At 44.6% G+C, this 24,451-nt stretch overlaps 4 protein-coding genes across 7 annotated transcripts in view; 3 read left to right on the forward strand and 1 right to left on the reverse strand.

Moving 5' to 3' along the window:
• Positions 1 to 901: 901 nt before the first annotated feature.
• Positions 902 to 1,153, forward strand: dpm2 (dolichyl-phosphate mannosyltransferase subunit 2, regulatory; the record flags this gene model as incomplete). Its single annotated transcript, XM_079517817.1, has 1 exon — positions 902 to 1,153. One exon carries the CDS (start codon positions 902 to 904, stop codon positions 1,151 to 1,153), a length of 252 nt encoding a protein of 83 aa, XP_079373943.1.
• A 1,726-nt stretch (positions 1,154 to 2,879) lies between these two features.
• LOC306935715 (E3 ubiquitin-protein ligase TRIM39-like) lies at positions 2,880 to 6,104 on the forward strand. Of its 2 annotated transcripts, none has more exons than XM_079518893.1 (2): positions 2,880 to 3,128; positions 4,679 to 6,104. In XM_079518893.1, exon 2 carries the CDS (start codon positions 4,681 to 4,683, stop codon positions 5,824 to 5,826), a length of 1,146 nt encoding a protein of 381 aa, XP_079375019.1. In that variant the 5' UTR covers positions 2,880 to 3,128; positions 4,679 to 4,680; the 3' UTR covers positions 5,827 to 6,104. The 2 variants fall into 2 exon arrangements, with proteins under 2 accessions (XP_079375019.1, XP_079375018.1); XM_079518892.1 differs by lacking the exon at positions 2,880 to 3,128 and adding an exon at positions 3,139 to 3,313.
• Positions 6,105 to 8,687: 2,583 nt separating this feature from the next.
• Positions 8,688 to 9,218, forward strand: LOC306935869 (EKC/KEOPS complex subunit TPRKB-like; the record flags this gene model as incomplete). Its single annotated transcript, XM_079519162.1, has 1 exon — positions 8,688 to 9,218. One exon carries the CDS (start codon positions 8,688 to 8,690, stop codon positions 9,216 to 9,218), a length of 531 nt encoding a protein of 176 aa, XP_079375288.1.
• A 1,746-nt stretch (positions 9,219 to 10,964) lies between these two features.
• Positions 10,965 to 24,451, reverse strand: part of tbc1d8 (TBC1 domain family member 8) — a 59,873-nt gene continuing 46,386 nt past the window's right edge. Inside the window, exons 16-21 of one of the 3 annotated variants that reach the window (XR_013791381.1) lie at positions 23,678 to 23,927; positions 21,407 to 21,472; positions 19,420 to 19,506; positions 17,425 to 17,534; positions 14,621 to 16,894; positions 10,965 to 14,549 (exon numbers count right to left, since the gene is read on the reverse strand). Coding sequence is in view for 2 of the 3 variants with exons in the window: in XM_079518329.1 (XP_079374455.1) it covers positions 16,388 to 16,894; positions 17,425 to 17,534; positions 19,420 to 19,506; positions 21,407 to 21,472; positions 23,678 to 23,927 (1,020 nt within the window). In the remaining variant the exon portion in view is untranslated. Of the gene's footprint in view, positions 16,895 to 17,424; positions 17,535 to 17,556; positions 17,627 to 19,419; positions 19,507 to 21,406; positions 21,473 to 23,677; positions 23,928 to 24,451 lie in introns of those variants that run through there. The other 2 variants (XM_079518329.1, XM_079518330.1) reach the window with 2 other exon arrangements.

Below are 24,451 nucleotides of genomic sequence, written 5' to 3' on the forward strand. Positions count from 1 at the left end.
CCATTAACAATAGACAATATGACGTAAACGACATTATGACATTTTCCCTTCATTGTCAATGCGTTTACAATACAAACTTTGAGCGCCCCTCAAAAAACAAACAGTGAGAGGAAAAAGGGGTGGGTGGGGGATTTAGAATTTACGGGGTCCGAATTGCGATGTGGATGTGGTTCTGATCTTGTAGATTGGTTATTTTCGAATAGCCCTCCTATATGTCCAGCTTTGAGTGTTTGTGCAAACACAAACATTGAATGCTATTGACCATGAATGGCCAGTTTTGAGTGTTTGTGTAAACACAAACATTATTTGCAACACAAACATTGAAGACGAAGGTGAGGACAATTTCTCATTGGCCGGAATGAGATGATGTATGATGATAAGAGCGCCCGCACTTCACACGGGTGTGATTTTTGTAATAGTCCTACATGTACAAAGTAATAGTAACTAAAGTTTTCAATTGTAGTGAAGTAAAACGTACAATATTTGGCTCTAAGATGTAATGGAGAGTCGAAGTAGAAGTATACAGTACTTGAATGTATGTCTGGCATCATATATGATGTCTATTTGTTTTGTCTGTTGTCTTTGTGTGTTTTGTTTGTTCGTTCATGAGAAATAAATACAATTGAAGTAAAAATAGTACAGTAGGCTACAGAATATCTCATCTATATCTATAAATGCACCACATCTCTGTACATGTGAAGGTACGTAACTCGAGAACCGTTCGTCCCACCTACTTCAAACGTTCATCGTTCCAAGTAGGCCAGTGCCCAATAGGCACCGCTCTAGTTGTACTAATTTGGAGTATATGTCATAGAGGGCTGACGTCATAGATTGAAGATGACTGACGTCACAGGCTGGTCAAATGAAGAGGTAGTCGACTCATAGCGCTCATTGCTCAGAAATGGCCCCCAGCACTGATCAGGCCCTTGGCTTCGGACTGGTGTGCTTCAGTCTCCTGTTGTTTACTTACTACTCCACCTGGGTCATTGTTCTGCCGTTCCTTGACAGTGGCCATGACCTGCACAGGTACTTCCTTCCCAGGGAGTACTCGGTCATCATCCCTGGTATCGCAGCGGTACTTGCTCTCTTCTGTGTCGGGGCCTTCACCGGAATCGTCATGTGGAGGAATCAAAATCTCAATAAGGTCGACTAGAATATCCACCAGGCTGTGGACTGAACGTCCTTGTTCCGACAACAACCGCTCTTAAACAAGGCAGCCACAGTCGCGTATTTCTCAAACTTTAGAATTTCAACTACTCCCAGTGTGACATGCATTAGGCCATTCTTTTTTTAAATCCCGGACCAGTCTCTACTAATAACAGCATCAGTGTCAATTTAACTCTGAGAGTGTACAAATTCATCCTATATTACAATACTCTTAAGTCTTAATTCCACATCCACAATTTTGTGTGCATTGAGCACAACTTTGTGTGCAGTTCGGGTGGCCAAGTCTTAGACCGTGACGTTTGCGGATCATGCAGAAGTGCCGTTTACGCCTGTGCTTTGTGGCCTTCGACTATACTGGCGGCTGGCCATAAGTGGCCAATCACAGCGGTTCTTTCCTATAGAACTGCGGCGGGATCCATAATAACGCGTCACCCCGCCTTTATAAAACAATATACACGGACAGCACGCGGACAGTGGACACACATTATTCACAGAGAAACAACAACACAACCTGCCCTGGAAAAAAAAGCACGGTCAGTGGCCAAGATAAATCTTAGCTGAGTGTCCTGCTTGGGGTCCGGAGCGTTTACTTTGAAAAGACAATAGTGTTCAAAGCAGGCCCGAGTCGCCTGAATACCGCAGCTAGGAATAATGGTTCTATTTTGTGGGTTTTATTAACAGGGGGCCATGATTAAAGCCAACAATTAAAGTCCATAGACTTGGCTGCCACATGAAGTCACGGGGTGGGGGTCTGCTTAAGGCCTGTGCACGACCGTGTCCTGGGTTCGAACACTTTCAAAGGGAGTGGTTAACCAGTCTACTTCCGGTTGTCCCCATGCTCAATAGAAGTCTATGTAGAAGAGCCGCCATTGGACTGGCCCCATGAAGTGAACGGAGTTTGCGTAACTCTGTCTTACACTATGACAAAGAAAACATACATTTATGCTCATAATAATACTTAGCCTGATAGTATTTACTATTTAGGGTATGTAGAAAAATCACACTTGTGTGAAGTGAGGGGCGCTCTTTTCATACATCATCACCTCATACTGGCCAATCAGAATGCCCGTTGCCTGTGATTGGTTAGCTGATTTGCTCATTTACATGTGATGTACATTTTCCCTTCAATGTCAATGTTTAATTTACGTCATATTTAGCGGAATTCTAACGTCATTTCTCCGTTCATCGTCAATGGCAAAACTTGAGACGGGCGGGGACAAAACTTTGCGGACATTTGACCGGAATTCTCTTACCGTGGTCAATGGCAAATCTTGAGACGTGTGTAGGGGACAAAAGCTGTTTATAGAAAGTGAAAAGAGGTGAAAAAAGTGACAAAAAGTGGAGAAGAAAGTTCCAAATTGCACGCTCTTCAGTAAAGCATATTATAGTTTACAAACTTTGAGATCATTGTGAGATTTGAACCAAGAATCTTCTGTTAACAGAGCACGTATAGGCCCACTACTGTAGCCTACTATGATTCTTGTGACAACTAATAGGATTTAGATGCAAAAAAATTGCAAAGTGAAAATGATGTGATCTTCAACCAGATGGGACCCGTCTGTGTGTCTACTGTCTATAGTAATTACATCCCAGAATATTGAACAACATTGACATCTTGTGGTCATTCTGGATAACTTCACCCTAGAGTGCTTCTCATGGACCCTTTTCACAGCTGCTATTTTGCCAGCTGAAGGTTAATTGTGGTTGTGTTTCATTTACTTTTTTTCTGTGTGCCAGCAGGAAGACAACAGCGCAGGAGCTGTGCATGCTGGCAGTGCCTGGCACACAATGCCACACATCAACACCTAAATGAAACACACCTGCAAGCCGCAATTAATGTGATTACTTTCAGCTGTTTATTATTAAAAAAAGCTCAGTCAGAATACTTTCCACAGGTATTCTATTAGTTACATGACAACCCTGCATTTAGTTTTGATTTGAAACTTGCACCACAGTTTGAGGTAAGAAAAATAAATTATTCACTTGTTCAAACCGTGTGCTCTATGGGAAAACAAAGGGAAAACAAAGTTAGTGTTTCTCTTCTGGGACAAACATTCTTGCAAATCTTGTAGAAACTAAAACATACTAACAGCCCTAGATGACCCTGGTCTAGAAGTTATGGAAAACGTGAACTCCCAAAGTACAAGTATCATCACTGCATTGTAACTCTGTACGCCCTAGTGGGTAGTAGCCTACTCTTCAATGTCTCGCAGGTTGCTACATTGGTATATTCTCACTTATAAAGCCATTCTTGGTAGTCTCCCACTTTACATTTGTTCTAAATTTGAACGTAATATGTCGTGCCCCCCATTAAATATTAAATCTGAGGCTGGGGAAAAAAAGCCTTGCTTTTTTGGACCCTAGTCTTGGAATGACCTACAGACCAGACTCAAACTGGCTTCTTTGATTCCCTTAGTGAGCTTTAAAATGGGCACACTTCCTTGCTCCTGCTTTGACATATAGCAAATGTTGGTTCTCTTGCTTTTTCAGTTTATTAACACATTTTGTTGCTTAGTTTGTATATTAGCCTAAAAAAGGCTAATATATACAAACTAAGCAACAAAATGTGTTAACGCAAACAAAAAGTTTGCGTTATTCGATGTTCCTGTTCTCCCTCTGAGCTTCTTTGGTAGTGGGTATACTGTAATTTATGAGTTATGTTGTCCTGTTATTGTCTTGTATTCATTGTTACTGGCAGAGCTGTGCTACTTATTTTGCCTCTTCTCTTGGCCAGTTCACAAGACTAAAAGACTTCAGTCTCAATGTGTTTTTTACTGGTTAAATAAAGGTTAAATAAATTAGAAATGCTCTTGTTACAAGTAAAAGTACAAGTGTTGGTACCGAAAGTACTCATTATGCAGACAGTCCCATTTCACAAGTTTTCAAATGTATAAGTCTTTAGGGGAAAAAAAGCTGATCTAGGGCTGAAGTACGTGTTAATCTATATTTTGTAATACATCTAGAGAGTATGTTTTAAAATAATTGTAGTGGAGTAAAGGTACTGCAGTATTGGCATAAAAATGAAAAAAGTAGAAAGTACTAATTATGCGTCCGACCCATTGTGAGCTTGTAGCTCTGCCACTTTCAAATGGCTGAAGTGGTTAAGGTTAAGGTACAAGTTTGTCAAATTGTAGTGGACTAAAAAGTACAGTATTTGCAGCTGAGATGGAGTAGAAGTGAAAGTACTGAAAATTGGACATACTCAAGTACTTACTTCAGTAAATGTACTACATATAAGGTTTAATCACTTAAACCTTATACTCGGTTGAACAGATTCCAAAGGGCTCTAGACTAGACCCCCTCGTGTTTTAAATATTGTTGCTGAAAATAGCTGATCTACAAGCTCCCAAGTGCTGTAACGATATGTGTTTGCTATGTGTTTGTGAGTTTCTATGTTGGCTATTTTCACTGAATGTTAGCCCTGGAATGACTACTGTAGGTGTAAATGTATCTACAACTGAAATGTCATATATGTCAAATATCATAAACGCTTTGTCTTCTCTCTATCCAGATATGGCAACTGCCACGATTCTTCATTCGGACGAGCACTTTCTCTGTGCGATCTGTCTGGATGTGGTCACCGAGCCGGTCTCCACACCATGCGGACACAACATGTGCAAGGCGTGTATTCGACACTACCGGGACATCAAGGACATGTACCAGTGTCCTCTATGTAATGCAACGTACCTCTGGTACAAAGTACCAGAGGTGATGGCAAAAGTTCAGAGTGCGATAAATGCACGGTCACAGCGGATCAGTGACATCAAACGGTCCACCAAGAGGGTGGGGGTCTTCAGCGGGCAGCTGATCCGCTCCCGGCCAGGGCTGATTGAGGTGATTGAGGACCGGCGTAAAACGGCAGAGCAACAAGCGGAGGGTTTCATCAAAGAACTGAACGTGGAAATCGCCGAGCTCAACGAGAAACGCGACGAGTTGCGGCATCTCTCTCACTCTGAAGATCACCATGGCCTTGTCCTGTTCCTGTCGAGCCTGGCCACTCTGCTAAACAAGGACCAGACGAACACCGTGGTCGACTTCAACCTGCCCGACACCACCTGCGTGAGAAGATGTGCAGTTCTTCTGTCTAAGGAAATCAATCTGAAGAGGCTGAAGGATAGTGCAGTGGACGTGACCCTTGACCCAGACACCGCACACTGTAACCTCATCGTGTCCCCAGATGGGAAAGCAGTGATGCTTGGGGCAACACCTCAGAATGTCCCCGACACTGACAAGAGGTTTAAACATCACGCAGTGTTGTCAAGGGAAGGGTTCACATCAGGGACGTTTTATTATGAGGTTCAGGTAAAGGGAAAGACTAGTTGGGCTGTAGGAGTGGCGAGAGTGTCCGTTAACAGAAAGAATCCTGTCGGCATGTCTGTTGGGAATGGATGCTGGGTCATGCTGCTTAACGCCGGCCAATATCGAGCATATGGCTCGGTGTCTTCCGCATGCAGTCTGTTTGTGAAGAACAAACCCCAGGCGGTCGGGGTCTTTGTAGACTACGACGTGGGACAGGTCTCTTTTTATGACGCCGACGCAGACTCTCACATCTACACGTTCTTTGGCCAGTGCTTTGGTGAGAGTCTGCATCCATACCTGTGCACTCAATCCGATGTCAAGCCTCTGACCATCACCCCTTCTCTGCGTCTCCCTAATTGACTCCAACTTACACCAAAATGGACTGAAATTGACTCGTTACACAATCGGGTGGCAAGAATGTGTATGGAATTAGAACTTTACAATGTGTGACGGTTGCTGCTGTGTCAAAGATCGGTGAATTTGGTTTTGTTTTGTGTAATGTATAGGTGTTAAGTTATGATTTTATCTCTCACTAGTTTTGAGTATTGTTTATACTTTTAGAAGGCTTGCCATCTTAACTTAACTAATATTTGTGAATTTTGTGCTTTAATAAAGCCTATATTTTAGAAGAAAACATGGATATAGTCTTAGTGTGGTCATTGTGACACCTACCAGAAGAGTTCATTTCGTTAATATCCTATAGCTACAATTACTTTGTGTCAGTGTTGATTTCGACAAACTGACGGAAAATGTTCGTCTACCGTTTTACACAGGTAAACAGAATGAAAACTAAGCCATGACTAAAACGAAGACTAAATATATAATTTCGTCAACAAATAAATTAGACTAAAATGTTGGACTATAGTGGACAAGATATCCAGTCATTTTACACTTGGTTGCATGCTGAAAATGGCAGATCTACAAGCTCACAACGCGCCGCAAGCTTTATATTTAGTCGACTAAAACTAGACTAACACTTCATTTCAAAATCAAATCACAACACAATCAAAATGTGCTGTCAAAATCAACCCTGCTTAGTTTAAAGAATCCTGTCCGCATGTCTGTTGGGACTGGATGCTGGGTCATGTCTGTTGGGACTGGATGCTGGGTCATGTCTGTTGGGACTGGATGCTGGGTCATGTCTGTTGGGACTGGATGCTGGGTCATCGATGCTGGGTCACTGGATGCTGGGTCATGTCTGTTGGGACTGGATGCTGGGTCATGTCTGTTGGGACTGGATGCTGGGTCATGGATGCTGGGTCATGGATGCTGGGTCACTGGATGCTGGGTCATGCTACATGCATGTCTCGAGTGTACAGGGTTTGATGAGGTCAGATCAACATATGGAATGTCAGAACAGGTCAGCTCCGTAGATCTAAGGCTGCATTCACATGGGATCAGGCAAGCGGTAGACGGCAAACCGGAAGTCATTTTAGTGGACGGGAGCAGGATGGTAAACGGAACAGGACGGCCCCGCAGACGGCATCAATGTTAAAATATTTAATCTTTTTACCGCTCCGTGCCGTCCAGCAGGTTTTGCCGTCTACCGCTTGTCTGATTCCATGTGAATGCAGCATAAGGGTGGTAGCGGGGACATTCTCTTGAGTGTACAGGGTTTGATGAGGGCCAGACCTAAATTTCCGGGCCTGTTGAGAACTCTAGTTTTCACCGGCTGCACTAATAACTTTGGGGCAGGCCTGTCTAGAATTTGAATGGACAGGTATCAGTCAAAAGGGAGACATCGAAGAGGAAGGATGGATGGGGAAGGATCAACATATGGAATGTCAGGTTATGACATATATCCATATATGGAGATCTAAGGGTTTGAGGTCAGATGTAGAGTTGCTGGCCAATATTGATGACATCAGGGATCTCCATATAGACTTAATTGCGACAGCAGGTGGCATTTATTATGACATCAGGGATCTCCATCCATGATATCACGAGACCTGGGCACCATATATGGGGGCATTCCCATGTATGGGGATATTGAGTGACTGACGGGAAATGTATGATTTCATAGTAAATGCGACCTCTGGTCGCAATAAACTAAGAAATTAAAAAACAACTGCGTTCATGATTAGAGGCATTTTGTTGAAAACAAGGGTGCAAACATTAGATGCATCCAATCTTGGCTAATCAGGATTGATTATGAAAACTGATGGCTCTGTAAACATTAGATGCATCCAATCTTGGCTAATCAGGATCGATTATGAAAACGGATCCGTGTTGATCACATTGCAGCGTTGCAAATATTAGACCTCCTGGTGGCGCTACAACAGGCCCAATGGAAAGAGGTTCTGCTCTGACATCCAGGGAGTGTGTGTGCAGTTTCACGTCGAGCGGCCCAACGGTGCCGGAGATTAGCTGTCCAGACAGACGGATACACGGACTGTAGACCCGACCTGGCGGAGACCAAAATAAAGTGGTCATTATGAAATGGGTAAATAAGTATTATGTGGAGGAAAATAAACATGGCAGACTAGCGAGAGGCGTCCATGGCCACTGAGCTAAAAAACACTGGACCCGACACTGGACCCTTATTGCTGGAGGGTTAGGGTCGTTTAATAAACTGCAAGAATCCACCACTACTGAATGAAGTGTCTGGTGCTGGGAGTCTGGTGCAACGCACAGATCCTGCACCTGGTGAGAGCAGGAGTGGACTTGGTGAGACGTACGAGGGGCCCGGACAGGAGTCAACCCACAGAGCCTATAGTCCTTCCATGCGCCAGAATGGTGCCTCCCAGTCCCGGTAGAATAGTTCCGGAGTGGCCCTGGTCTTTCCCTAGTGGGTCTGTTCGAGGGTAGCTACTGGGACGTAAGTCGGGACTTCTTCACCTCGGCTGGGTCACCTGAGTGAGGGGTATGATGTTCACAAGACCCGAAACCCTGATGACCTTGGGATACATCACTGAGGATACGTCCCAAGGTGCATCCATGCAATGTAGTTTTGTTCTTTCGTTCTATAGAACCGGTTGTATTGGTGGGAATTCATATTATAATTACATTATTATTTTTTCCACAATGGAAGACAATGGGGCTTTGATCGGGGGTTGATACAGTGCCCAAATTTGGAGTCACACGTGAGCTTGTGAATGTGACATCATTGATGAGTGACATCAACAGTGGGAAGCCAGTCATGATGATATCATCAATGATGGTTATTGGTAAATAAAGGTCCGGTTATTGATCCCCAAATACAAAGAAGACATGAGCAGGTCATGCATTTAACACAGGAGCTAGAGCTCTATCCAGAGCACAGCGTCACTCAGCTTCTTTTCAAAGACGTGAGGAACGCCGCCGAGCTGAGACGGAGTGCCGTGGAGGGTCACATCAAGTGTGCCCTGGTTAACCCCACCATGCTGGTGAATCCTTTCCAAGTGCTGCTAGCCGCAAACAAGGCTGTGCACTCACAGAAGACTGGCAAGATGAAGACCAGAGGTTTATATTCCGAGGTTATCTTCAACCTGTCTCCGGGTAACAACATATCGGAGGCCTTCAAGGTGTTCGGCGTTGGGGACGGCGGTGACTCCGTGCACGTTACCGTGGTTCACACCAAAGACGAGTCGCGTGACATTCTCTCGGACATCGTGGCCAAGGTGGACGGACGACAGCTCCCGGTGGAACACGTATCGACGCTGAGCGACCTCGACGAGATCAGGAAGATGTACAAGGTCACCGCGCAGGAGGAGAGGCGTGGGACTCTGTTGGATGCAGTCATCTGCAGGATGGCTACCAAAGATGCTCTGTAGTGTCGCAAAACTATTCCCGGGGGCCACCACCAGCGGACAAAGTGAGCCCTTTATGGGTCTGTAACTCGAGAGATTGTACAATGGCCTGGGTTATCTTTGAGGCCCCAATAAAATCCGGATTGTGGAACATTCAAGTTGATCAACAACAAAGAAAGTATCCAGATAAGATTGGTAAATAACATTCTGAGTCAGCATAATCTATTTCACACAAAATGACATGGCACTTGACAGATTAAGATTATGAATAAATGTCTTGGTCACAATTGAAAACTTTTACCGTGGTTCCATCACATTACTCATCAATTCATGCACTTATATATAGGGCTGCATCAGTTAACCAAACTTAATTCGATTATACAAAAATCACACCCGTGTGAACTGAGTGGTGCAGTGACGTCACACACTAACCATAGCAACCATGCTCATTTTCTTGGTACGAACAAACACAGGTACACGGGTACAAAGCCAGTTGTTGGAGTGGTTTGCACCACTAAAAATATTTGGGCAAAATAGTGAAAGTAGCCCAGTCACATTGCGATGCATACCATAATGCTTAAATAATGAATCGATTCATTGAGATATTAAAAACCTGCAGTTCTCGTATATTTAATTCATTAAAAAGGTAATCAATAGAATAATGGCCAAAACAATTATCGATAGCTGCATGAAAACATGTTAATTAAGGCTCCGACACTGATGGTGTATAAAGATACTGACATAGGTAACGGTGCTGGACAAATATCAAATGACACCGACCAGACTTGTTTTCTTTTGCTACAGTATATATGGCATATATACTCTGTGGGAGCTATTTAGTATTTCAGTATTTTTTCTATATAATTATTTAATGCATTTATTATTTAGTTTGCTTTGCTTAATTAGTTTGTTTACAGTCATTATTTCTGTTTCAGCTAGTACTTTTATTTTGAAGGTGATGGGCAATTCTGGGGGCACAGCTGAGTCTATTTAATCAAGTGAGCACACACAGGTGTCAGGTAGTCAGTGAGCACGGGGAGGGTTCATGGGTTTTTTTTTGTCTGTCTGGAGAAGCCGAAATAAAACACCATCAAATGCTGCTGCCTGACTAGACAATGGCCTTATTCCCTATACCACTGCGTAAGATTCGCTGCCCGGTGCCTTTAGTGGCCTTTTAAGTTTTTATTGTTCATGGTGTGAATTAGCCACTACATACTCTGATATACGGGTACAACAGTAGCATATTATGCTACTGTTGTACCCGTATCAGAGTACCCGCTCCACACATCTGTGTCCCGTTTATGCCCATATATGTAGATTTCTGTATCTCTCTCTCTGTGTCCCTTTATTCCTATATATGGAGTTCTGTGTCAGGCATGCCCAAATATGGAGTGTTGTGATGTCAGAACAGGCCTGCTCCATATATGGAGCCTGGGCAGAGGCCTTTTGTGGCGGTTCTGGACAACCGTGGGTCCGCCACCGCCACCGGGTACTGCACTCCCCTGTGGTGGTGTGGAACGCGTGTGTCAAATGTGAAGTCGGTGCGGCTCTCAAGTTACGTGCATTACAGACGTACACACTTACAGACAGACGTACAGAGACGTGGTGCATTTATAGATCGATAAGATAGATATAAATATTCTCCCTTCTCAATAAAGAATACAAGGGATCAATAATATGCGCCCACTCTTGGTTTAAACAATAATGGAAAAATGCAGATGGAGGGCTAAAGAAAATAGATCATTGTCCTTAATGAAACATTAAACACACTGTAGATTAATCTCACCGATTTTAATGTTGGAGGGATGAAAACACCTCACTGATCCAAAGGTCAAACCTTATTGGACAGAAATTCAGTTACAGCAGTCAGTCTGTACATGTACTCAGCGAGGTAAATATAAAATATCAGGCGATTGTTTTTGAACACTTGGTGATTGGAAAGAAGGAGAAAAACAGGCACACAAAATCATGCTTCAGGAAAACTGTAGAACAAGTTAAAGAACTCAACATTCAGCGATACGGTACAATACAAGAAAATATATAACCAGGTGTATTTTCACTGTATCACATTCAGAAACATGTTCTTTGAAGTCATTATAGGCACAACTGAAATATTTGGCAGTAAATTAAAAGGAATTAACTTAACCCCTTTATCGTCTCCACCAAAACACATTTAACTGTACTTTTAAAATAGATGCCCTAAAGATTACTGTACTAAAAAAAACACTGTTGTACTGCTTCATCTCAATGAAAATAAACAAATGTAAGAAAAAAAAAAAGATTGTTTCCGTTTTGTCAGAGCAACGATGCTTATTTTACCAACTTGTCTATAAATACTGCACACTATCTCCTTCCCTTTCCAATGGGTAGGCAGGAGTTGAGTTGTCATGTGTGACATGATAACATGTCTATCGCATCGAAAACAGTCTATCTGAACCCCTTTCACAATTTTCTTACAACAATTGTGCCATGTTCTACAGCAGTGATTCTCAACCCTTTTCATTTCAAGGGCCAACAGTTTTCATTAGGCGGATTAGATGTTGATTCTGCGTTAATGTAACTCTGAGGGCAGATTCACACACTATGGTACTGGGTGCACACCCGGGACCACTTGGCAGATGTCGTGGTAGTGTGAATGCTGCGTACCGTTCCCCGGAGCGGATAACCCAACCCATTCCCGGGACCGCATGGAGGTAGTCTCAGGACCGAATGAAGTGTACTCGGATACGGATCGCTGCAAGGCCTATCTCACAGCATTTCCCCGCCCCCTTTTGGAGATAGTGGTGTTATTTTTTGTGCGGTCCATAGGCTTCCATGTTAAGAGGTATTTTCACAAGCCACAAACTACCGTTTTGTAAAGGTAAGGTTTATTCTACTTATTTGAGTTGTTATACCATTGTTTTCTTCATATTATTATCGGTCTTTGACATTTTAACATTAGGAAATGTACTTAGATTCTCCAGAGAAAAAAAGTGTAAATGCCTAATGTTAAATGACACCACTATCTACCGGAAGTGGGCGTGGAAAGGGGGCTGTGAGATAGGCCTAAAGAATCAAGGCCAATGTGAATCATGGCCAGCGGGGAGTCGGGGACCAGGCAATCGTATTTCGGGAACAGTTTGAATCAAACGGACTCGGTGTGACTCTGCCCTGAGAGTGTACAAAATGGATCATTTTGGTTCCATGTTACTCTCTCAAAGTTGCAGACCCTTAATGGTCCATTCTTTGGGACCCCTGGTGGTCCCCCGGGAGCCGCGTTCAGAACCAGTTTCTGTACAGTACACTATACCGTAGTATTGTAAGGTTTGGTTTTGCATACTGTCTGTTTCAGGTACAGTTAAGGCACACAAACGTAGAATTAGTCATCATTACACCTTCAGTCTGTCCAGAGGGCGACTGTACTGTACTGTGCCATGCTGTAATAGGCTTGCTACTGTGCAGGGCTGCAACAAATGATACTTTCCTTTCGTGATTATCCTATCGATAATTTTTTCCGGAGGCACATTTTTGGAAAGAGTCCAAAGAGGGACCCAAACTAGTGAAAAATGCCAATCTACAAGCTCAGGTTGTGTTGTGAGCTTGTAGATAAGACTATTTTCACTACTTCTTAAATCTTTTTTTTAAACATTTGAATTTGTGTTAAAGTTATGAAAATGTGTGAGTGAATGTTCTTTAGAAAGGGATCGGAGACCTCATACTGTATAAACATCGCGGCCAAGAACTGACTTTCAAGTTATAGTGCGTCGTTAGCTTGAACATTGGAATTTTGGCAGCAAGCGAAACCATCTTGTGACGGAGAATAAATTAAGTTTAAGAGTCGGTTAATACCACTCGGCTACGATAGAAGCCATTATGCTAAATCAGTACGCTGGTGGTATAAAGTTTATGAACCTGTTGCTCACACGCTTTAATAGAAGCATACTGATTTTGCATCATGGTGAATCAGCAGCCTATGTAGCCCTGCACCGTTAATCCAAACAAATAAAATATCTATAACTCCCATAAACAATACATTTAATAAAGAGGAAAGGTTTTACAGGTCTGCTTTGTGGTTCTGGGCAGAATCCTGGCCCACAAATCACGAGAGAGAGAGAGCGCGAGAGAGAGAGAATTATACGTGTTCAAATTGACCAATAGTTAAAGCCCCCTTCACTCTCTTCCGTCTAGGAAAGATTCCCTCACCTATACCATCCAATTCATACTTCAATCCCAATAGTTGGCCAAGAAATTAAGACTATATATTTCAGTATTGTGAAGTACAGTACTACAGTATATCGTTTCTGCAGGGTGGAAACTTCACAAGTTTTGAGCTTATAGACTTTAGCCATTTTTGAATTTGAAAAGTCCTGAAAAGTTTTGAACATAAAAAAAACCTTTCAGGATTCAAATAAAACCTAAGGTAACCTATAACCTTTGGTGTGACGCTGTAGTATGATCAAGTTGGACAATTTATTTACGAAAAAAGTTAAAATGTGTAAATGAGGTTTCTGCCCGAAAGCAATGATTATGTTTGAGATCCATCTTTGCCATTCATTATCACGCATGTTTTTTGTGTGTCAGCAGCTTCTGAGGCCATCTTGTTCATCATCATGTTGTCTTGGTATTTAAACCAGTCTCACAGTGAGTGCACCTGTGAGGTCTAAAGCATTTCTTTCTTCAGCTGCTAGCGCTTTTCTGCCACGTATTTCTATGGTACAGTCAGACATGCTGGAGAGCGTTGCATTTATAATTATATGCTCTCTACCTCCAGCATTTTTTGGCCAGAGTGCTCTGGGCATCTCAAGCGGAAAATAGTTGAACTTTTGAGAGAGGAGGGCCGCTCATCAACGTGACTTTTGGACAGACTGGCCCACTATAGAGTGCCCCAAAGTCCTGACGTCACTCGCTCATCCCCTGGTTCATGGAGGTTTTTCTCTATACAGAATAACATGGGGTCATCTTCAAATCGTCTCGTATAAGCATTGTGGTTCAACAAACTGTCTCGGCGATATTGTCGGGGAGGTGTCTCTGTATCGTTTATGACAGTCAGTCCCTCATATTTGATACAGCCTGTTTCTAGCGAAAATGTAACTAATTCAGCAGCAGTAACATTAGCGTTTTCTCTCAGTCAGTTGATTCTTCATGTCCCCCTGGAACTCCCTCAAGAACCCCTAGGGGTCCCCGGACCCCACTTTGGGAACCACTGCCCTATATGACAGGGGAAGGCAACTATAAGTTAGTCCTCGGGTGGACGACTGTTTTAACCCATTTAGGCCTGACGTCAAAAAAATAAAAATAAAGTTCGCTCTGAAAGAATATATATTCAAAGATTTGTGCCGCATTTTTACGATTTTTCAAAAATAGCAGACCTACAAACTCGTAGCGCGCCACTTGGTGGCGCGCTATGAGCTTGTAGATCTGCTATTTTTCAATAGCTAAAGTATAACATAAGGCTTAGTTAAAACACCAAAAGGGGTTCCCGCCCAGAATGGGTTTTAATATAAATTGATAAAAAGAAATTGAAAAAGAAAAAAAAACGCGAATGATATGATCCTCGGTTACAAAATGTATGTTTTGGGTGAATTAAATCGCGGCACCCGTTACATAGCGAAAATTCACTTCCTGATTCTCGGTTTCCGAGTGAAACGGCTTTCAGAATAAGATGCTTCACCTATTAAATGACTGGATGGCGCCCTGAGCCACCACCAGATGGCGCTGTTGGCGGTAAAAAAGTGTTAAAATTATGGCGCTGATCCATGAAGGTTATAATACCGGTATGATCTTTGGAGACATCTGCGATTCAACAGTGAACGAGTCCTAGATTCCCATTTTCACTCGCCCACACATCTAGGTGTAATCGACAGTGGTCACACTTTACATTCAACTCAACCATGTGACCATGAAAGCAACTCACTTAAGCGCACACACACACACACACACACACACACACACACACACACACACACACACACACACACACACACACACACACACACACACACACACACACACACACACACACACACACACACACACACACACACACACACACACACACACACACACACACACACACCCATCCATACCCTACCCGTGGTTTTCAACCCTTTTCATATCAAGGCCCATTATTTATTCGGTATTTGAGCCACGGACCACCATTTGATGACATTTTGCCTCTCAGACCGAATTCATATTTTGTTGTCGTAGGATAAGATTTTGTCCACAATTCCATACTGTATTGATGTTGGTACCATTTAGGAGAGATAACAGACAAACGTTGATCAAAATAACAATTATTCTACATTCTCTAATAGTGTAGACTTCTTGTATGCAGATGTTTAACAATAATTTAACTCGTAAAATGAAACCAGACCACCTTATTAAGAGTCCATTTTCATTTCTACGTTTCATGTTACGCTCTCACAAGTTAAATATCTAATAAGGGTCCGTTAGGTTACTCTCCATCATATTGCTTAAGATTCTACACAGCGCGACCCTCGTTAGGTTTTCTCAAGGTTTTCTTAAATTTTGGTAAATTTCTTACGACAACAAGAGCATATATAAAGTATACAAAGTATCAACTTGTATCGTTCATTGCAACAGAGTTCGTTTGAACTCTTGCTTCACTCCATACTCCATACGTAAAATAAATTGGCTGGGCATACACAGAGCCATAGAGTATAGACAGAGTTGCGACATTGTGGGGGCAGAAAACAGCCCGGTCGTTGTTCATGTACTCGCGCGAGCCCATAGACTCCATTGCATTCCGTAGACTTCCGGTGTCCCTATATTGTTGTCGTAACTCTGTCTTACTCTATGGCTCTGGGCATACATACATACAAGGTATAGTAGTGTCAAGGAGGTTCAAGACCATTACAGCTAGCCACGCATCTAGTCACAATGTCTCTGATCAAGACATTGAAGCCCTGTTTAACGTACAGGAAGTCACTTTCAGTAAGATTGCCGGCTAAGCGGCTAATGCTAAACACGTTGTCCTACACCGGCGGGACGGAGTGTACAGCACTTCCTGGTCTGCATCTGTATAGTCTGGCCAATCAAACCGTAGCACAGCTACTGTATGACGGACGGCAGTTCGGTCGGCATACGTCGCATCATATTTACTCAAACCATTACCGATCGATCGCAGATTTTCCCAACTTCCAAAAAAAGTTAAACCGGGTATCGTTTCATCGCTGTAGGCATTTTGGGGATCATCAGCTGGTCCGCCGTTGGAGCATCAGCAACCCGGCGCGCTGCTGGTACTGCTTCTCCTTGGCCTCGGCTATCTTGGTCGGCAGCTCCAGCACCTTCTCGAAGAAGTTCACCAGCGCCTGTTCCGTCAACAGAGAGGCCAGTATCTGAGCGTAGCTGACCGTCCAACGGCTGTCCGCGCCACCGCGTTCGCTACCGGTGCTGCTGTGACAACGCCGGACGCCGCCGTCCTCACCACCCTCTCCCTCTGCGCCGAACACCGGGTGCTCTTCTTCCGCGAGCCCCACGACGGGGGTGGCGGCCGCAGCCGCTTCCTGGCCGAGCCCCGCCGCCTCTTCCTGTCCGCCGCTGCTGACCTCCGACCCCGCGGAGGAGCGGCTGCGGTGGCCCGCCTCGCCAATCTGCAGCACCAGGCTGGTCACCGTGGCGATGGCCTGGAAGAGGTCGTTCTCCTCGGGGTCGCCATGGAACATGTTGCACAGCGTCTTGCAGAACTGGATGAACTCGTACTGTTGGGGAAGGGGAGGGGGGGGGGGGGACACACGCATCTTATTTAGATTCTACAAATGTCTTCTAAATCATAGCAGTTTTCTTAAAATTCTATGTTTCTATATCAGTGGTTCAGGTCAAAATGGGTCAAGTCGTACTGTGGAGGTGGTCGAACACACGTCTTATTCAGAAAGTTGACCAATAATCCAGAGAGACGCAATCCAGTCACTGGGTCAGACAAGTCTGTCTTTTCCTTAAAGCACAAAATCTCTCATAGACACATAAGTGATAGTTATCTATCATGTTGTCACTGCCAGGCGTACACCTTGTATGTCCAATAGAGTTCCTTTTCAGGAAATGGAACAAATTTTTTTCTGAAATCGTGAAAATAGCAGATCTACAATGCGTCGTGCAGATCGGCTATTTTCACTTGTTTTGTTTGACACTCTTGTATGACGAGGCAGGGCATCAATAAACTAAAAAACATAAACAACCACGCTACACTGTATGATGATGAATGATAATGAGGCGTTATTAGTAATGCATGTACCTGGTTCATGAGTGGTAGTGGCTTCTCCGGGCCTTTCTGCTTCTCTTTAGCCAGGTCTCGTAACATCTGCTTCAGCTGCTGCTGGTAGTCCTTCACCTCCCCGACAACACCTACACACAACACCTACATGTTAGTCCTTCACCTCCCCGACAACACCTACACACAACACCTACATGTTAGTCCTTCACCTCCCCGACAACACCTACACACAACACCTACATGTTAGTCCTTCACCTCCCCGACAACAACTACACAACACAGCTAGTGATAGCCTACTACTTTCTACTGTCTAGTGGGGTGCTGGTGACAGGCTGACAGCTAGTGATAGCCTACTACTACTTTCTACTGTCTAGTGGGGTGCTGGTGACAGGCTGACAGCTAGTGATAGCCTACTACTTTCTACTGTCTAGTGGGGTGCTGGTTACAGGCTGACAGCTAGTGATAACCTACTACTTTCTAATGTCTAGTGGGTGCTGGTGACAGTCTGACAGCTAGTGATAGCCTACAACTTTCTACTGTCTAGTGGGGTGCTGGTGACAGGCTGACAGCTAGTGATAGCCTACTACTACTTTCTACTGTCTAGTGGGGGGCTGGTGACAGGCTGACAGCTAGTGATAACCTACTACTTTCTACTGTCTAGTGGGGTGCTGGTTACAGGCTGACAGCTAGTGATAGCATACTACTTTCTACTGTCTAGTGGGGTGCTGGTGACAGGCTGACAGCTACTGATAGCCTACTACTTTCTACTGTCTAGTGGGGTGCTGGTGACAGTCTGACAGCTAGTGATAGCCTACAACTTTCTACTGTCTAGTGGGGTGCTGGTGACAGGCTGACAGCTAGTGATAGCCTACTACTACTTTCTACTGTCTAGTGGGGGGCTGGTGACAGGCTGACAGCTAGTGATAGCCTACTACTTTCTACTGTCTAGTGGGGTGCTGGTGACAGGCTGACAGCTAGTGATAGCCTACTACTTTCTACTGTCTAGTGGGGTGCTGGTGACAGGCTGACAGCTAGTGATAGCCTACTACTACTTTCTACTGTCTAGTGGGGTGCTGGTGACAGGCTGACAGCTAGTGATAGCCTAATACTTTCTACTGTCTAGTGGGGTGCTGGTGACAGGCTGACAGCTAGTGATAGCCTACTACTACTTTCTACTGTCTAGTGGGGTGCTGGTGACAGGCTGACAGCTAGTGATAGCCTACTACTTTCTACTGTCTAGTGGGGTGCTGGTGACAGGCTGACAGCTAGTGATAGCCTACTACTTTCTACTGTCTAGTGGGGTGCTGGTGACAGGCTGACAGCTAGTGATAGCCTACTACTTTCTACTGTCTAGTGGGGTGCTGGTGACAGGCTGACAGCTAGTGATAGCCTACTACTTTCTACTGTCTAGTGGGGTGCTGGTGACAGGCTGACAGCTAGTGATAGCCTACTACTTTCTACTGTCTAGTGGGGTGCTGGTGACAGGCTGACAGCTAGTGATAGCCTACTACTTTCTACTGTCTAGTGGGGTGCTGGTGACAGGCTGACAGCTAGTGATAGCCTTCTACTTTCGGATTTGCAAAAAGCAGCGAATAAAACGTACCAGTGTGCTAGCCTGGTTAATAAACCAGACCGAATCAGCCGTTGGCAAAAACAAATTGCCTACCAGCGGATTACGGTCTGGCGAGGCTCAGTAGCACGCCTCTTTCCTACAACCGAGAACAGGTCGGGCCAATCGGGACACGGTATGCCATATGGGCGGGCTTTGGTACAGTGACGTTCAATGCTTGAGACCTTTGACTGACAGTAGCTCTGACCAATTGCGTCAAAGAGAAAATGTTTGAACCCGCCCCCCGGGAAATGAAATCCAAGTGGAGCCAGCCCAGACTAATATACCGCGACAGTGTTGTGTGATATTAGTCTGGCTTATTAGCCAGGCTACCAGTGTGCTGCAAACCACCTTTATTGTAAGTAAAAGTAGCAATACCATAACGGAACATAGATCAGATTACATACCCTTGGGCAGGTCTACGTAGAGGGGTCTGGTGGTGGACAGTAGAGGGCTGTTCAGTGATGCAGGGTCCTCCTCAATTTCTGTCAGAGCTGCAAGGAAAAGGACACGCACGCACAGTACGTGATATATATGTATGCAGTAGATGTCACGGTGAATGTGAATGAAAAGTAGAATATAGTGTTCGGATGCAGTTAACTAATTTAATGCAAGATCTATTTGGCCCCCTGTTCTTCTGTTGCCAAGGTCTTTTCAGTCAAGTCCTTATTTTAACCCATTTTGGACGGGAACTCCTTTTTGGTGTTTTAAGCGTTACGTTATACTTTAGCTATTGAAAAATTGCAGAACTACAAGCTTGTAGGTCTGTTATTTTTGAAAAGTCGTGGAAATGTGGTGCAAATCTTTGAATATATATTTCAGAGCGAACATTTTAACTAAAATATTTGCTTCTGGGGAGTCCCTGGAACAACATATTTTGAGATGGGGGTCCGTGGCCCAATAGAGATAATTCTGGGGGTCCTTGACATGAAAAAGGTTGAGCACAACTGACATAGAAACATGGGGTTTTCAGAAAACTATTAGGATTTAGAAGCCTTTTTTTTTTTATCGCCATCAGTCCAAAATGGGTTAAAGTGAACATTACCCTAGGAAAAAAATTTAATCATCATTGCCGATGGGCTGGGCGAAGGGGGGAACCGGGGAAGCGCTCATTTTGTTACAGTCTCAACTGAATAACGAATGGTTTTGCAGCCATGCCTTTTTTACGTAACGTCACTGGTCAGAAGGCACGCATGCCGGCCTTGTGGCCTTGTGAGGTGCCTCCTAGTGAGCATACACTTCAGGTATACCTGGTGGTATGTGTAGACGATACAGCATGTGAAGTGAACCGGTGTGTTGTACCTGGTGGTATGTGTAGACGGTACAGAATGTGAAGTGAAACCGTGTGTTGTACCTGGTGGTATGTGTAGACGATACAGAATGTGAAGTGAACCGGTGTGTTGTACCTGGTGGTATGTGTAGACGATACAGAATGTGAAGTGAAATGGTGTGTTGTACCTGGTGGTATGTGTAGACGATACAGAATGTGAAGTGGAACAGTGTGTTGTACCTGGTGGTATGTGTAGACGATACAGAATGTGAAGTGAAACGGTGTGTTGTACCTGGTGGTATGTGTAGACGATACAGAATGTGAAGTGGAACAGTGTGTTGTACCTGGTGGTATGTGTAGACGATACAGAATGTGAAGTGAAACGGTGTGTTGTACCTGGTGGTATGTGTAGACGATACAGAATGTGAAGTGAAACGGTGTGTTGTACCTGGTGGTATGTGTAGACGATACAGAATGTGAAGTGGAACGGTGTGTTGTACCTGGTGGTATGTGTAGACGATACAGAATGTGAAGTGAAACGGTGTGTTGTACCTGGTGGTATGTGTCGACGATACAGAATGTGAAGTGAAACCGTGTGTTGTACCTGGTGGTATGTGTAGACGATACAGAATGTGAAGTGAAACCGTGTGTTGTACCTGGTGGTATGTGTAGACGATACAGAATGTGAAGTGAAACGGTGTGTTGTACCTGGTGGTATGTGTAGACGATACAGCCTGTGAAGTGAAACCGTGTGTTGTACCTGGTGGTATGTGTAGACGATACAGAATGTGAAGTGAAACGGTGTGTTGTACCTGGTGGTATGTGTAGACGATACAGAATGTGAAGTGAAACCGTGTGTTGTACCTGGTGGTATGTGTAGACGATACAGAATGTGAAGTGAAACCGTGTGTTGTACCTGGTGGTATGTGTAGGCGATACAGAATGTGAAGTGGAACGGTGTGTTGTACCTGGTGGTATGTGTAGACGATACAGAATGTGAAGTGGAACGGTGTGTTGTACCTGGTGGTATGTGTAGACGATACAGAATGTGAAGTGGAACGGTGTGTTGTACCTGGTGGTATGTGTAGACGATACAGAATGTGAAGTGGAACGGTGTGTTGTACCTGGTGGTATGTGTAGACGATACAGCAGCCGTATCTTCAGGTTCAGGTCCTCACAGTAACAAGTGTCTGACACAAGGAGAGAAACAAGAAATGATCACATAGTGATATTTGTCAGGTGAAAGAAGCGCTGGTTCCTTTATTTAGTAACTGACGCTCCTCTCAATCAATTGAGACCGGCCAGGTCTCAATCATAACATTATGTTACATAACATTGGGTGTGTCTAAAGATTTCCGTTACCTGCTTCCTGTTACCCGTTTCCTGGTCATGTGACTATATTATTTATTGTTTTGGGGGGGAAATAAAAATATAATAACTGTCTCACCATGCAATATCAATATCAGTCATCAGAACCAGGATGTGTGTTTTCAATGAATCCAACATGGTTAACAGTTTACAAGAGTTAAAAATGGAGGGCAAGGTATTTTTCCTTTGTAAAATAAGTGCTAAATAACAATATATTCTGATTCTAATTATAGTGTTTGTTCAGTAACAGGAGGGGTCTTCCTGTCTCTCCACAGCCCTTTACTAAACAGAAAATGCAGTAGGTACTCTTTCCTTTCCTTGGTTGAAAATGTGTAACCCACCTGAAAATGTGAGCTCTGTTCTGTTACTAAAGAGTTGGAGATATGGGGGGAGGGGGGGTGTTATAGCCTTGCAGTGGCCAGACGTGGATCTGCCGGTGGAAAATAAAATGGCCTTCGGTGGTGTGATATTAGTATGGCCGTTATTGAAGAAACACTCTAAAGCAAAGAATACTATGCTTCAACCTTTTAACAAAAACATGTTTTGCTTTCACCCCCAAAAAATGGGACTACCTGTTTAACAGAATGTTGTGTGGCTTGGTGATATAATACTTGCGACCACCAGAGGGCAGCAACGACTAGTCTACCAAGTGACGCGTTGTGAGCTTGTAGATTTTTGGTGAAGAAAGTTGGTGAAGAACTCAAGTACAGTGCAAACTGTGCAACTCTAGGTCAGTTTTACAAGTCTAGAGGGTCTAAGTCAGTGGTTTTCAACCAGTGGTCCAGGGACCACCAGTGGTCCTTGAGGGGGTTCCAGGTGGTCCCCAGCTAAATGATGGAGAGTCGTTAAATTTTAGGGGGGATTCACACTATGGTCCTGGATGTACCCTCGGGACCACTTGGCAGATGTTGTGGTAGTGTGAATGCTGCGTACCATTTCCGGGAGCGGATCACCTAACCGTAACCGGTTAAAAGTGTATCGGATACGGATCGATGCAAATGCAGAATAAATAATGGGCCTCGATATGAAACACCACAGGTTTAAGTGATTAAACTGAAGTGGCCTTGATACATTCCAAATATGAAGTATTCTGAGGCACTGCTGGTGGACCCGCGTAAAGGCAGTGAAGGCACCCTAACTTGGAGAAGCCCCTGCTCGGACCTACCCAGCCATCCAGCCAACTCCCTGAAGGTGACTCTGACCTACCCAGCCATCGAGCCAACTCCCTGAAGGTGACTCTGACCTACCCAGCCATCGAGCCAACTCCCTGAAGGTGACTCGGACCTACCCAGCCATCGAGCCAACTCCCTGAAGGTGACTCGGACCTACCCAGCCATCCAGCCAACTCCCTGAAGGTGACTCGGACCTACCCAGCCATCCAGCGAACTCCCTACAAGGTGACTCTGACCTACCCAGCCATCCAGTGAACTCCCTACAAGGTGACTCTGACCTACCCAGCCATCCAGTGAACTCCCTACAAGGTGACTCTGACCTACCCAGCCATCAAGCGAACTCCCTGAAGGTGACTGACCTACCCAGCCATCCAGCCAACTCCCTACAAGGTGACTCGGACCTACCCAGGCATCCAGCGAACTCCCTGAAGGTGACTGACCTACCCAGCCATCCAGCGAACTCCCTACAAGGTGACTCGGACCTACCCAGCCATCAAGCGAACTCCCTGAAGGTGACTGACCTACCCAGCCATCCAGCGAACTCCCTACAAGGTGACTCGGACCTACCCAGCCATCAAGCGAACTCCCTGAAGGTGACTGACCTACCCAGCCATCCAGCCAACTCCCTACAAGGTGACTCGGACCTACCCAGGCATCCAGCGAACTCCCTGAAGGTGACTGACCTACCCAGCCATCCAGCCAACTCCCTACAAGGTGACTCTGACCTACCCAGCCATCCAGCGAACTCCCTACAAGGTGACTCTGACCTACCCAGCCATCCAGCGAACTCCCTACAAGGTGACTCGGACCTACCCAGCCATCCAGCGAACTCCCTACAAGGTGACTCGGACCTACCCAGCCATCCAGCGAACTCCCTGAAGGTTACGAGGCTGTCCTTGTTTTTGTCCAGCAGCGTGAAGGCCCGGTTGGCCACCGTGTCCGTGTGGTGGCTCCCACACAGCCAGGGCGCCAGCAGCATGTACAGGCTCTTGAACTGGGCGCGGTCCACGCGGTACTGCTCCACGTAGGGCCGGCCCGGGTCGTGGTGCTGCAGGGCCTTGGAGGTGCTCCCGTCGCCCCAGTACAGGTTGATGAAATGCTCTGTCTGGGGGAGACGGAGAGGGCAGGAGAGGGGTTTAATAATAGGTTTAATAATAATAATCTTTATTGTCACGAAGGATATTCGTCTTCACAGATCTGTTCAAACGGTGCCGTGTCATTAGTCCGAAGGCTCATTGTTCCGAAATTACTAACCCTATTCCCTAACCTTAAAGGGATAGTTCAGATTTTTTTTAACTTCAGCTGTATGAAATACTTGCCCTTAATATAGTGGTTGCAACTGTATTAATTGATTGCCCGAGTCTCGTGGTGGGAGTTCTGCTCTGGTTTTGGTGAAATATTAAGTAGTAATTTTGTGGGGGGCATAGGGGGCCACGCATTAAAAGTAAATTAATCGACAAAACTAACGTAATTTGTATTGTTGACCTATTCATAAAATGTTTTACCTCTCTATCACACGGAACTATGCTTATTGTGTCCATATCACTACGCCCAAAAAATAGTTCCATGTGATAGAGGGGTCAAAGTTGAACGAAGGTTGCGCTAATATTTAGTAGATAGAAAACAATA

Source organism: Electrona antarctica (genome assembly GCF_951216825.1).
Source record: "Electrona antarctica genome assembly, chromosome: 13".
NCBI classification, from domain to species: Eukaryota; Metazoa; Chordata; class Actinopteri; order Myctophiformes; family Myctophidae; genus Electrona; species Electrona antarctica.